This window comes from Elephantulus edwardii, unplaced genomic scaffold (genome assembly GCF_000299155.1).
Source record: "Elephantulus edwardii isolate Elephantulus edwardi_28Jun2011 unplaced genomic scaffold, EleEdw1.0 scaffold00016, whole genome shotgun sequence".
In the NCBI taxonomy this organism is placed as follows: Eukaryota; Metazoa; Chordata; class Mammalia; order Macroscelidea; family Macroscelididae; genus Elephantulus; species Elephantulus edwardii.
Window position 1 is genome coordinate 18,413,965 of NW_006399766.1, and position 13,718 is coordinate 18,427,682.

Here is a 13,718-nt window from a genome sequence, read left to right on the forward strand (position 1 = left end):
GTCAAGTAAGTTTCCGTAATATATTAGGGGGTCAATTCCTTGAGAATTGGTTGGTTTTTGTTTTTGGTTTTTTTTTTTTTAAAGTAGAAGACTCAAGTGAGTGCGAGTTCTTTAATGTGGTCTTGGCTGGCTGTGTTTCCTGAAGCATGTGGCTGAAAATTGGTAGGCCAAACCACAGAATGGTAGCAGTCAGCGTTCCCAGGAAGAGAACCGACTTAATCAAATGAAATGGACTTTGTAAAATTTTAGTCCGTTGAAGCCACTATTGAGAAGGGCCCCTGGGGGGCAGGAGAGATTTTGAAAACAAATGACTTGATAAGAACAAGCCAAGGAAGAACACATGGAAAACAGAATCATGAAATGCCTCCCTTAAATGTAGAAGTATCCCAGTATCCTGGAGCGAAGTGAGGAGGGAAACCACACACACACACACACACACACACACACACAGTGGTATTGGGCCAAATTGCTAAAGAATGTTAAGGGGAAAGCATTGTGTTAGAAGGCGTCAGATAATATAATGCATGAAGAGTGTTTCTCAAGGAGGCATAAGAAGCAAGACAATTCTACTCTTTTAATGCCATTGTGTCCCTGCGCCATTTTAATAGTCCCTTTGGGGGTAAGATAGCTGATCACAAAGCATCCCTGGTGGTGCAAGGGTTAAGCCTTTAGCTGCTTGCAAATGGGAAGGTTGATGTTTGGAACCCACCCAGCTGCTCTAGGGAGGAAAGATCTGGCTTCTATAAAGATTGCTGTTGTTGTGTGCCGTCGGGATGGAACAGACCAATAGTTAACCGTCCAGCAGGTTTTCAGAGGCAGTAAATCACATAGGAGTAGCGTGCCCAGCCTTCTCCCACAGAGCAGCTGGTGGATTTGAACCGCCTGGCTTTGGGGTTACAGCACAGCTCCTTACTACTAGGCATCCAGAGCTCCCTCTGCAAAGGTTACAGCCTCAGAAACACTATGGGCAGGCCTACTTGGTCATGTGGGATGAAATTAACTGCACACCACGCAACCACGACAACAATAGCTGTACGCACAATTTCAAAAGACATTTTCACCTTTTAAGGCTATGAAGTTGCCACAATGTAGTAGCTACATCAGGCACAACTCTGGATGGCAGTCATGTTCTGTTTGCCCAAGGGGACAGAGTTAGAATCAAGTTTTTCTATGAGATGAAACGTCTCTAAGCTGGAAAGCTTTAACTTCCCCAAATACTTGGTATAGTCTAAGGGGAAAGTAATTTGTCTCTTCAAGAGACAAGGTTGATGGGAAAAGCAGGGCTTCTTATTTTTACACATCAACCCTGTCTCTGCGATCCATTTACCAGAGCAAAGATGCTGGGTGCTGACAAAAGATGCTAGAATACTAACTTGGAGAGGAAAGTGCATCGGTTCAAGAACACTGCTGACCTCAAATTCTTCAAATTGGCCTGCTAGTTGCCGAACAAATATCCCCCAGCCTTGTGGAGAGCAGATGGCAAAAGGAAAACAGTTTCTCTTTCCATGAGAGAAATGATTGCCCTGCTAAATTTAGACTCCTCAGCTCTAACTTGGGACATCTGCAGAAACACTCAAATCCGTGAACCGTCGAGTTCGTAGCCACCTAGAAGAGCCCAAACCTGGGACAGCCCTCTCACTTGAGTTTATGGAGGGCAGACGATACCAGGCCAGTTTACCTGCCTTTCAGAAAGATTCCAAAAGCTTGATGAGTAGACAGCAACATGTGTTGTCTCTCTGGACTGCAGGTTCCTCAGTGCAGCCCCATCTGTGCAGGACTGGCCGGCCAGCTGGGAGGCCCAGGACCAGTCTGTGCTGCTGGTTATTGGACAGTCCAGATGGGCTGCGAAGGGTTTGTGACCACAGTGAGTCAGCGAGGAGGCTCAGAAAGGGTCCTTTTGGTCGTGGGCAAGTGCTTGGCTTGTGAAAGTCGAAGGATTAGTTTTGCTCTTCCAAGATCCACTGCCGCAGCTTTCACAGAGCTGGCACTCTGTTCCTGCCACCAGCTGCCTTGGAGTTGGCCCCCAACACAATGGGAACTGGCCCGAAAACAGCCAACCAACAAAGCGACCCTGATCCCCGCATCTCCTTCCTGGACAGTGAGAATTCAGCATGAACTGCTTACTATCGCCAACGTCCTTAATCCGGTTCCATTGAGTCATAGTGACCCTGTGAGTTACAGAGTAGAACTGCTCCCTAAGGTTTTCTCAGCTCTGGTGGCCTAGTGGTAAGAAGCTTCTCCGTGGTCTCGAAGGCATACGGTTTGAATCCTCCAGCTGCTCTGTGGGAGAAGGCTGGGCAATCTCCTCCCGTGTGATTTACTATCTCTGGAAACCTGCTGGAGGATCAGCTATGAGTTGGTTCCGACTTAATGACACACAATAATCAATGTTATGCAAACAGGTTGCCAGGCCTTTCTTCTGTGGTTCATCTATGTGGATTCCAGTCACCAATCTTTAGGTTAATAAACCAGAGAGTTTGATCCACCTTGGGAACTGTAGACACAAGCCTATTATTTTTTCTTGAACTCTTGTTCCCCCTGTCTTGCCATCTCTAGTCACTAATAGCAGGACTCTTGGGTACATCAGTAGTATTATTACTTAACCAATGAGGAAGGGGTAGGATTGTGGGGGTGATGGTGGTGGCAAGTCACCTTCTGCAGAAGTAATGCCCAGTGCTGGAGTCCCAGGTCACACACAGCTGTCAAGCCCCTGAAGTATGGTTTGTCTGAATTGAGTTGTGCAATGAGTGTAAATTACACGTGGGATTTCAAAGACACCCAAACAATCACCCCCCCCCAAAAAAACCAGAATGCAAAAATGTCTCATGAATCATGCTAATGATAATTCCCTGCTGAAATAATAATATTTTGGACATACTTAGTTACATAAAACATATGATTAAGATTCATTTCATCTGTTTCTTTTTGCACATTTAATGTGTCTACCAGAAAAATAGAAATTATGTGGGTGGCTGGGACTACTTCACTCCTGGGCAGAGCTGTTCTAGAAGGCCTTGAATGAAGGTCAGGCAGGATGTCTTAACTTTGACTTATAAATGAGTCAAAACCCCCCAAAACTCCAAGCAGTGAACAAAAATTATGACTATGAAGATGGCACCAAAAGCAAAGAGGGAAGCCCCTGCCCCTCCCAAAACTGAAGCCAAAGCAAAGGCATTTAAAGTCAAGAAGGCAGTTCTGAAGGGCATCCATAGCCAAAAAAAAGGAAGATCCTCACATCACCCACTTTCCTACATGCTGAGACTTTGAAGCAACCCAGAGAGTGTTCGCAGAAGCAGCAAGCTTGACTACTATGCCACCATCAAGTTTCCCCTGACCACTGAGTCAGCCAGGAAGAAGAGAGAAGATAATAATTCACTTAATGTTCATTCAAACAAGCTGTCAAGAAGCTCTGTGACATTGTTGTGGCGAAGGTCAACAACTTGATTAGGCCTGATGGACAGAAGAAGGCCTATGTTCGACTTACTCCTGATTATGATGCTTTGGATGTTGCCAACAAAATTGGGATCATCTAAACTGAGTCCGATGTTGCCAACAAAATTGGGATTATCTAAATTGAGGCCAGCTGGCTAATTCTAAATACAAATGTTTCTCACCATAAAGAAATTATGAATGTATTATTTACCCTCTCTCTATAAGTATCTTTTGGGAAGAAATTTGTCACATCAATATATTGTTATGTGCCATTGAGTCAAGTGTGACTCATATTGACCCTGTAAACAACAGATCTGAACCCTGTCCTACCCTGTGCCAGCCTTATCATCTTTGACACACTTGAGTCCACTGCTGCAGTCACTATGTTAACCCATCTTGTTGAGTCTCTTTCCCTCTTTGGATGACACTCCTCATTTCCTCCCCAAGTAACGGTAGCTTCTCCTAACAACATGCCCAAAGTATGGGAGACAAGGCTTTGCCTTCCTTGTCTCCAAGGAGCGTCTGGCTGCACTTTTCCCAAGTAGTGTTCTTTAAATGTTTCAGTGCATCTGTGGACCACTAATATTCCCACCTCAACATTTTGAGGAATGGATTGAAGGGTATTTCCTGGACTGAACATTTATTTTCTTTCTTGAGCTAGAAAGTGGGCAGTTACCAAAAAGTTGATTGATTGCTTTTGGTGAGAAGTGTAGCACATGCACTTGGAAGTCCTGAGGTGGAAATGACATTTGACATTCTTTTGGATTGCTGAATTCATTGCAAAGAATTAGAATTGACCCTGAAACAGAAGGCTAGTGATTCAAACACAGAAACTACTTATCAAGTGTCTCCAATTACTATTACGTAGGCAAATTTTAAAGAGTAATTATTTGAAAAAATTAATAAGACTACTAACTCACTCACTGCTGTCAAGTTGGAACCGACTTGTAGTTGACCCTCCAGTGGGTTTTTTTACTGTCTTTCTCCCTCACCGCAGCTGGTGGATTTGAACTTTGAGCCTTTAGGTTGGGAGCACAGTTTCTTACCCATTAGACTACCACAACTCCCTTACTAACAGTGAGCACATATTATTTTAAATATTGGTATGTTGGTTGTTCATGTGCTGTTCAACCTGTCACCAAATAAAATTACTCTTATGGTTAGTTGCTATGGAGTTAATTTCAACTCGTGGAAACCCCATGTGTGAGGAGCAGAACTACTCCCCAGGGCATTGAAAGGCTGTGCATGACTTTTCAGGAGCAGATTTCCAGGCCTTTCTGCCAGTGCATCTCTGGGTGGGTTCAAACCTCCATCCTTCCAGTCGTTGAGTGGTAACCCACCCAGGGATTATGTCCAAACAAAACAGTTCTCTAGTGCTTTCATCACTCCTTGCACTATCTTGTGGCCCCTGAAGGGTTCAGCATTGCTGTAGATATAATTCCTATATAAGTTGACTGTGTGGAAGATTGTCAAATCAAGTAACTTTAAAAAAAATAAAAGTCAGTTCTAGGAAGTGGCTTTTTAGACAAAAGATTTCACCATTCCCAAGTTTGCCCCAAATCAGAGACCTGAACTTCATGCGTGACCCTGTCTTTCTCACCTGTCCCTGTAATTACCAACTTGTTATGATGCCATCTCTGAACTATGTCTTTCATCTGTAACATCCCAGGCCCCACTGTCTGCCCTCAGGCTCCCATCACTGTTCTCAGGAGCCACTGCAGCAGTTTCCAAACCTGTTCCCCTGCCTCAAGCAGGTGCCTCCGCCACCCCACAATTCATTTGCCAACTACCAGCAGCCTGGTCTTTCTAAAATGCAGATCTCATCACACCACTCACCTTATTATAATGCCAAATTATTCCCAAAGTCCACAGAGAGAATCCAGCTACTTCACTTGGTGCACAGAGGATTTACCAGTGTGGGTTTGGGCCATCCATCCGGCCTCCTGCCATGTACACGGTTCTAGATGGTCACACCACTTGACACTCCCTAATGAGTCCTGTCCTGCCACATCCCTTCTGCTCCTTCTCTTTGGACCACCCCTTCCACTCTTGAGTCAGTCTGGAGAGTGTCATGATCATATCTTCAATTTGTGAGCAGACCAGCTGTCTTCAGATCAACCCCTGCTCATGGCAGCCCTGTGCGTGTCAGAGTGGAGCTATGCTCCACAGGGTTTTCAAGGACTGATTTGTCAAAATAGGAGATTGCCAGGCCTTTCTTCAGAGGTACTTCTGGGTGAACTGGAACCACTGACCTTTTGATTAGCAGACAAGTGTGATAAATGTTTGTCGCTATCCCAGGGAATCCTCATCCTGTATGGCTTCCTTAAATGCCCCATTTCTGGTCACTTCTTCCCATCTCCGTGAGTGGATTCTTCACTCTGTTGTGGCAGAAATTCTCAGTGGCTGATTCCTCTCTTTCTATCCCCCCAGTATATGGCGTTCAGCTCAATAGAGCATAGATGCTCAATTACGATGTGCTGAATAAAGAAAGAGAACAGTTCCTTTATTTATCTTCTGTGTACCTTTCCTCTGCCTTCAAGCGGAAAGTGCCTTTCAGAGTTCAGTGTGATTTGCAAACACGTGCTAGTATGGCTTGGCCTTTGACTAGGGTGCTTTAAATCACAATCCTTCCTTTTCATTCAAGTTTAGTTTGGCTAGTCCAAGATTTTCCTGTGAGCACAAGGAATTATTTTCAATTCTTGTGTTCCCTATGTGCTGTATTATTGTTGTCAATGACCGTTGAGTTGGAACTGACCCATAGCTGACCCGCCAGCAGATTTTCAGAGGCAATCTATCTCCTGGGAGGAGACAGTCCATCTTTCTCTTGTGCAGCAGCTAGTGGATTTGAACCATGCTCCTTGGGGTTGGCAGCGCATCTCACCACTAGGCCACCAGAGCTTCCTAGGTGCTCTATGTAGGTAATATATACACTCTGGCCAAAGGAGAACCTGGAAAGGTTTTCCCCCTAGACCTATGGGTTATGTTGGGAATCCCCCCCCCCGCCATGCACACTAAGCACACAATCAGAGACTATTGAACTTGGAATTATATATGTTGTTGAGTACTGTCAAGTCAGAGCCGACCCAGAGCTGATCCTCCAGTGGATTTTCAGAGGGAGCCAAGAGCAAGGGAGGGAATTGTTCATCTTTCTCCTGCAGAGACCACTGTCGCCTTGTGTAGTTATGGATAGTGTACCGTTGAGTGAGAACCGATGCATAGCTGTCCCTCCAGTAGGCTCGCCAAAGCAGATAATTACACAGGAGGAGATTGCCCAACTTTCTCATGCAGAGCAGCTGTAGACTCAAACTGCGTACCTTTGGGTTGTCATTGCAATTCCTTGCCACTGGGCCACCATAGCTCCATTCCCATAGGTTACAATGAGAGTGAATACCCACACTGCACCCCACCTTCCCTGAACCTCACCCCTCTTAGTGAGTGCCCTGCAAATAGTTGGCCCTACTTATTTAATCCTTCTTCCTTCTCAAATGAGGAAATTTAGGTCTTAAGGAGCTTCGTTTGTAATAGGTTAAGCATTGGGCTGCTGACTGAAAGGGGAGGGCTTGGAGTCCTCCAATTGCTCCTTGGGAGAGAGATGAGATTTACAACCTCAGGGAGGCTCTAACTCCTTAAAATAACCAACCATATGAGGTCCAAAGAACAGCACTTGCTTAAAGGTAAAGTTCAGCATGCAGTCAGAAAGGATTCATGGAAATGAGAATAAAAAAGGAAAGTGGGGAGAATATGATTACAAACCAAAGTGTATGAATAGAAAACCACTGAAATCACACACACACAAAAGGAATATTCATAGTATCGGGAGCTCACTGTGAATTGGCATCTACTCCACAGCAGTGGGCTTGTTTGGGGCTTGCAGAAGCAGCTCACAGATTCACTCAGGATTGCACAGGTATTTCATAGAAGAATCTTGGCAAGTACCTGCCTTGGTGGTACAGTGGGTTATGTGTTGAGCTGCAAACCCAAAGGTTGACAGTTCTATTTCATGAGCTGGTAGGTTGGAGAAAGAGGAGGCAGTCGGCTCCCACTAAGATTTACAGCCTGTGAGGAGCCTGGTGGATTTGAAAGGCTTATGTAGTGGGTGGGTCTTCTGCCCCCCAGTTGTTCTACTACCTGAATTAACTTCTGGAAACCATGAAAGGGGTGGGGAAAGGATAAGATTTGTTAGTCATCTAGAGGATGACTTGAGTGGAATATGGAATGGAAATCATTTAGCTCATCACTACACTATTTATTTGTTCTTGCTTTCTCCCCCACCCTCTGCCCCCCTGAGGCTGCCAGCCAGGTGTGTTAGGTAAGATTTAACATTTCAGCAGTCACACTGCCACCTCCAGGGCTCCAGCGGCTCTGGTGGCTGGCAGCTCCACCTTGTCCCCAAGCTGTGCTGTCTGCCCTGGCCTTTGCTGGCCCTCGAATCTGCAACCTGTTGGCTTCTCTTGTTGACATTTTACGCTGCATTATTTTTCTTGTCATCACTCATCAGTTGGTGGGACCTTTATTTCCTTTTTATTTGCAAACCAGTTGTCTCTTGTTTTTAAGTCCTTTGTTCTTTGCTACTGCTTATTATTACTGCCTATTTGCTTAAACATCCTTTTCCCTCTTCTTTTTTCCTTCATGTATTCGGAAGGCTTGAAGACTCCAGAAAGGATGTCTCTAAATAATTGTATGTGGATTCCTCTCACTCCCCCTTTACTATCAGTCAAAGATTTCAAAGGAGGAAGAATCTTGCCTAGAAAGATTCACATAGACTATGCATTCAATAGCTAGTTATTTGTCTCTGTCAAAGACCATGCATTTTAAAAAAAGAACCATGACTTCTTCCTCCCCTCAGGCCATGCTCATGGTCAAGGTCAAGCTAAGGTAATGGGCTCTTGGTGAGTTTTGTTGAGCTAAAGTCCTTTGGCCCTAGTGGATGAACATGTTGCTTCCTTGTGTTCTTTGCTCTTGGCTATTAAAGCGGATAGATACATCTGAGATGGATTACTTGATCAAGTTGTACAATAGTTGTTGGTGGTGTTTTGAATCATCAAGACTGAAACAACAGTAAATGGAAAGGGAGAATTAGAACAATCTGTTCTGGAAAACAATGTATTTGAATTTTGTAAATAAACTAGAATAATAATAAAAAAAATGCAATGGGAGGAGATTGCCCATCTTCCCCCACCCCCACTCCTGCAGAGCAGCTGGTAGATTCGAGCTGCATGCTTCTGGGTCAACAGTACAACTCCTTACCACTAGGCCACCAGAGCTCCCTTGTACAATAGAATGAGGTCATAAATAAATAAAATAACCCAAGCCACTTGCCCTCGAGTTGATTACTTGACTAAAGTAATAAGTATAGGGCTGTTTAATGCATTTACATATTGTTCACTGAATAACTGGAATGTGTTTGTAAATGTTTGGTTTTCAGGCTGGTTGGAAGGAAAATCATGCCACGTTTATGAGCGAACTGAAGCATCTTCAGGCGTCCGGATTGACAACACTTGGTCAGGCTCTGAGATCCTCATTTGACTTGTTAAATCTCAATAGATTAATATCTGGAATAGACAATTATGGACAGGTAAAAAAAAATTTTATTCAACGTGCAAAGCTAATTTACTGTGGTGGCTTGGGGTAAGGATTTAAAATTGGGCTGGTTATCGAGTTTTCTGCTCCTTTTTAGCACTCCCCAAAGGAGGGTTTTATTATCTTCTGAATACATTTTTTTTTGAAACGTAGCCCACTTTTAGGGTCTTGTAATGCAAGTTGAGTATGAAGTAGCAAAAAGGTCCATATTATTAGGTATTAGAAAATGGGGTGAATAGATTGCTGAGAGGGACTGGGACAAAACAATGGAAGAGAAACCGTCAGTTCCTTTGACTCCCCCCTCCCCAGTCAGTGGAAAAACTCTAGAATAGAGAAAGATGGAATGGCGTTTGTCCCACTACTGCTGTCTTCCCCTGCTCTAAATGCTCTAGTGACAGCAACTGGAGTCACTCCTCAGGTTGCAGGGCATATGCCCCCTGATGTTCACCTGTCTGTGCCAGAATTCCAACTCAGGTGAATCTTCATTCTGAGATATTCATGTGGGTGACACTGCCATGACTTCTGTCTCTTTTATGATTCCTGGAGAAGCGGGGGTGGGGCATTTATTTAAATGTTATACAGTAAGATCTGTGTAAGCCGGAACGTGTGCAAGACGGAAACCTGTCAGAGAAAGAAAATTCAAATCGTTTCCACGGAAAGGACTGCTAGCGGGAACTCAGGGAGGAGGCGTGAAGAATACTGTTTGTTACCTTGAGGGGACTGCAGCCAATGTCACTGAATGAAATGTGTATGAACTGTTAGACGGGAAACTGGTTTTGCTCTGGGAACTTCCACCCAAACCTCAATTTAAAAAAGCAAGTAAGTACATAAATAAAACGGACAACAGAAAAATTGTAAGACCGTGTCAAAGGTGTAAAACTTGAGAAGATGGAAAAAACAAGGCAGTCCCACGGAGTCCCGTTTCACACAGGTTTCCCTGCCCTTTGGGGAGTTTATACCAGAAGTTATTTCTTCAGAGTCTCTCACTTTGATTCCCACCCACTTCTGTCCTTGTCTTGTCCCTTCTTACTTATCCAAGCAAATAAACCTTTTATTGGATGCTCAAAGATCTTTGGCAAGGGAAATGTCAACATTTAAATGAAACCGCATTACTACATGGCTCTAATGCTTTTTAAAATGTATTTTAGGGTAGAAATCCATTTTTTTTAGAACCATCTATCTTAATAACCATCACAGATGGAAACAAGTTAACAAGTACTGCTGGTGTTCAAGAAGAGGTGAGATTGAAATTCTTTTTCCCCCTTACCACTTTAGTTGAAATGGTAGAGAACAGGCACGGGTGTTTTGTTTTGTTTTTCTGAGGGAGGTGTATATGTCCAATTCAGAATCAGCTTCTCAATCCTTTTATATTGGTAGTCTGTGAAAGGTGCCTGCCTCTGATTGAGTTACTTGAAAGAACAGCACACCCTGCCTCTCTTTGTTTCGATATGGGCCATTGAATGGAACCTTCTCACTTTTTGCTTTGCCAGCTTTACCTTCCACTGAATTCTCCTCTGCCTGGAAGTGAACTAACCAAAGAACCTTTTCGTTGGGATCAGAGGTTGTTTGCCCTGGTGTTGCGTTTGCCTGGAGTGGCTTCTACTGAGCCAGAGCCACTAGGGAGCGTGCCAACTGATGAGTCTGCCATCACACAGATGTGTGAAGTCACAGGAGGTGACATTGACGTTTACTATTTCGGGAGAGTTCTGGGAAGCAGAGAATACTGTTGTTGCTAGTTGCTGCTAAGTCAGCTCTTACCCAGTCCAGTCCTGTGCCATCCTCATGATTGTGGTGTGGTCAACTCTATTGTGAACATACCATGTTGTGGTTTGTTGTGGTTGTGTGCCCTCAAGTCGGAAGTGACTCAGAGTTGATCCTCCAGTGGGATTTCAGAGGCACTGAATCGCACTAGAGGAGACTGCCCATCCATTTTCCACAAAACAGCTAGTGGATTTGAACTACGTGCCTTTGAGATGGCAGCACAAGTTCTGACCACTAGGCCACCACATGGTAGCTATTTTCCCCCCAGAAGCTACATGGGAGAAAGACCTTTTGTAAACATTACTACCAAGAACATGCTATGGGACACTTCGCCTCAGCCACATGGGCTCACCACGAGTCAAAATCGACTTGATGGTACTCAACAATAATAATGATACTTTTGAAGTGTAATTTAGGAGAGAAAACCCTTCAAAACTGTTAACAGGAATCTGTCTTAACTCTGCTATGTGAGTTCATTATGGTGCAATGTTCAATGCCAATGTCACAATAAGCATTTCAAGTCATAGTTTAGGATTGAAAATACATTATCTAATCAAAAAGCATTATTTCTTTTTTCCTTCTGGTATAGGTCGCTCCTATTGTGTCAGAACACAGAGAATGCTGAATCAGTGTTTAGAATCTCTAGTTCAAAAAGTTCAGAGTGGGGTCGTTATTAACTTTGAAAAAACAGGACCAGATCCACTTCCTGTTGGTGAAGGTAAAGTAGTGGGTTGTTGTTTTTTTGTTTTGTTTTGTTTTTTTTAAAATCTTATTTGTTTTTTAAAACTCCGAAATGTTACATAGGCATAGTGTACAATCTTCACTATTCATATACATTTAAAGAAATACAAATACCCATCTAAAAATAGTTCATAAATAAATAAAACCAGCTCTTGTTTTTAAAAAATAACATTCATGGTCTAGTCTAACAACTTGAATTTAAGTCAAATCTTAGCCAAATCTTCCTGAGAAATTCTCTTCTTATTCCTGGTTCCAGCCTTTGGAACGATATGGGACAATTCAGCTCTAGTCACAAGCCTTGTGGGGATTCAGGATGGTGTGCTACTAACAAGTTTGGTTTTTACCTTGGAAATGCCAAACGTGCCAAGCATTACATGCCAGTAGGATTTTCTTTTTAGCCCTGGCTAGCTACCCTTCATCCGGAGTTCTTAGCTTGGTTCTTTGAGATTCTGATAAACCTTTTCTCAGAAAAACACACACCATTAGGACTGTGAGAGCCACTTTGGGGAGTGGTGGTGGTAGAGGGTGGATTCTCTTGGTCTCCATAGACCCATGGTCTAAAGTAAAGAAAAAAACGAGACAAAAAGCATTAAAACATCATTTTCCAGGAAGCATTGGTGGTTCTGTGGCAGAATTCTTGTCTTTCATGTGGAAGAACTGAGTTCAGTTCCCAGCCAGTGTACAGCAGTCACCTATTTCTGTCTTTGCAGGCTTAACTATGATACGAGAAGCACAGGCGATAAAATCCAAAAGAGATAAAATTGCCCTCATAAAACCATCATTTATAAATATAATTTAGACTAATATAAAGAATCATCGCATATATGTGTGCTTTGCCTTGTTTTGGGGGACAAATGAAATATGCCACTTTAGAGAATTAGAATGCATGCTGAGTACAGTAGTTCTTGTTTTGAAAGTCTCAGTTTTCATGGAATTTTAATGGTGGATGTTGAAACTATAGAGAATTCGTCCACAATTAATTTGATGCATTCCTTTGCCTTTATGCCTTCTAACTATTCACAGATTATATATAGATCATATTAGCAATATTTCTTTTACCTATAAATGACTTTTTCTGGTTTTTATTTTCCCTTTTGTGCTCATTTGATCTAATGATTTTTTTTAAAGAATTCCTTTTTAAAAAAAATCTAATTGGGATAGAAAGAATATATAAATGGAATGAATGACCTATTTTATTAGATTCTGAACATTTTAAAACTATACATAGGCATGAATGAACAGTTTAATTAATTGGATAATTGCATTCTGGAAAAAGAAGTAGTCTTTTGGTGTGTTTAATCTTGGAGTCCAAGTGTCAGAAATTTTAAACTACTTTAAGATGGTTTTCCACAGCAGTGCATATTCTGGTGGTAGGCTGAAGATAAACTATGAAGTGGGTGGGAACTTGGGGCTCGGATCAGAATGTGTGGAAGACAGAATGAGTTGCTAGAGACAACTTTCAGAAATTTTAGTAGCATTACTTTTTTTCCTTCTTCCATTTTTCATGAATCATCATTTCCAAGGTCAGCAAATTTAAAAAGTAGTTTGTGCCTTACTCTGTCTTTATTTAACTTTTAGATGGACTTATGGATTCATCTAGGCCAAGCAATCCATTTGCTACTCAGCCCTGGCATAGTTGTCACAAGCTCATTTATGTACGACCCAACTCTAAGACTGGTGTTCCTGTCGGGCACTGGCCAATTCCAGAATCTTTTTGGCCAGATCAGAATTTACCTTCACTAGTAAGTGTCGTAAAACAAAAGGTAAACATCATTCTGTATTTTCAGTTTGCTGATTATGGCGGATTTTGAAAATAGCGTTGAGACTTTTAAGACATGTCATAGGCAAGTGACCTTCTGTCTCTTGCGGGAAATCTTATGTCATGCGTAATAAAAAGAGGAATTCCCCTCCATTCTGGTACTTTCCTGTTCTTGCTTTCAGCCATCCTTGCCACTTGAATTGTCCTCTTTGGCTGCTAAAAAGCATTATTGTGTTTGATATTATTGTAATCTGTGACTTGGTATCTTGGTTATCTAGTGCTGCTGTAACAGAGATGCCACACTGGGTGGATTTAAGAATCAGTAATTTATTCTCTTATAGTTTATGAGACTTGAAGTCCAAATTCAGAGTGCCAGTTCTGGGGGAAGTCCTGGTGTTATAGAGTCCATGTGTTTTGGGCTCCCCCAGAGTCAAGGAGCTTCCTT

The 13,718-nt window shown here is 42.7% G+C and overlaps 1 protein-coding gene across 1 annotated transcript in view; it reads left to right on the forward strand.

The window, feature by feature from the left end:
• The window catches only part of DDX26B (DEAD/H (Asp-Glu-Ala-Asp/His) box polypeptide 26B), a 151,561-nt gene that overhangs the window by 26,234 nt on the left and 111,609 nt on the right, over positions 1–13,718 (forward strand). Inside the window, exons 3-7 of the mRNA XM_006881891.1 lie at positions 8,858–9,007; positions 10,161–10,250; positions 10,503–10,686; positions 11,363–11,491; positions 13,093–13,256. Of these exons, the coding sequence (XP_006881953.1) occupies positions 8,858–9,007; positions 10,161–10,250; positions 10,503–10,686; positions 11,363–11,491; positions 13,093–13,256 (717 nt within the window). The remainder of the gene's footprint in view (positions 1–8,857; positions 9,008–10,160; positions 10,251–10,502; positions 10,687–11,362; positions 11,492–13,092; positions 13,257–13,718) is intronic.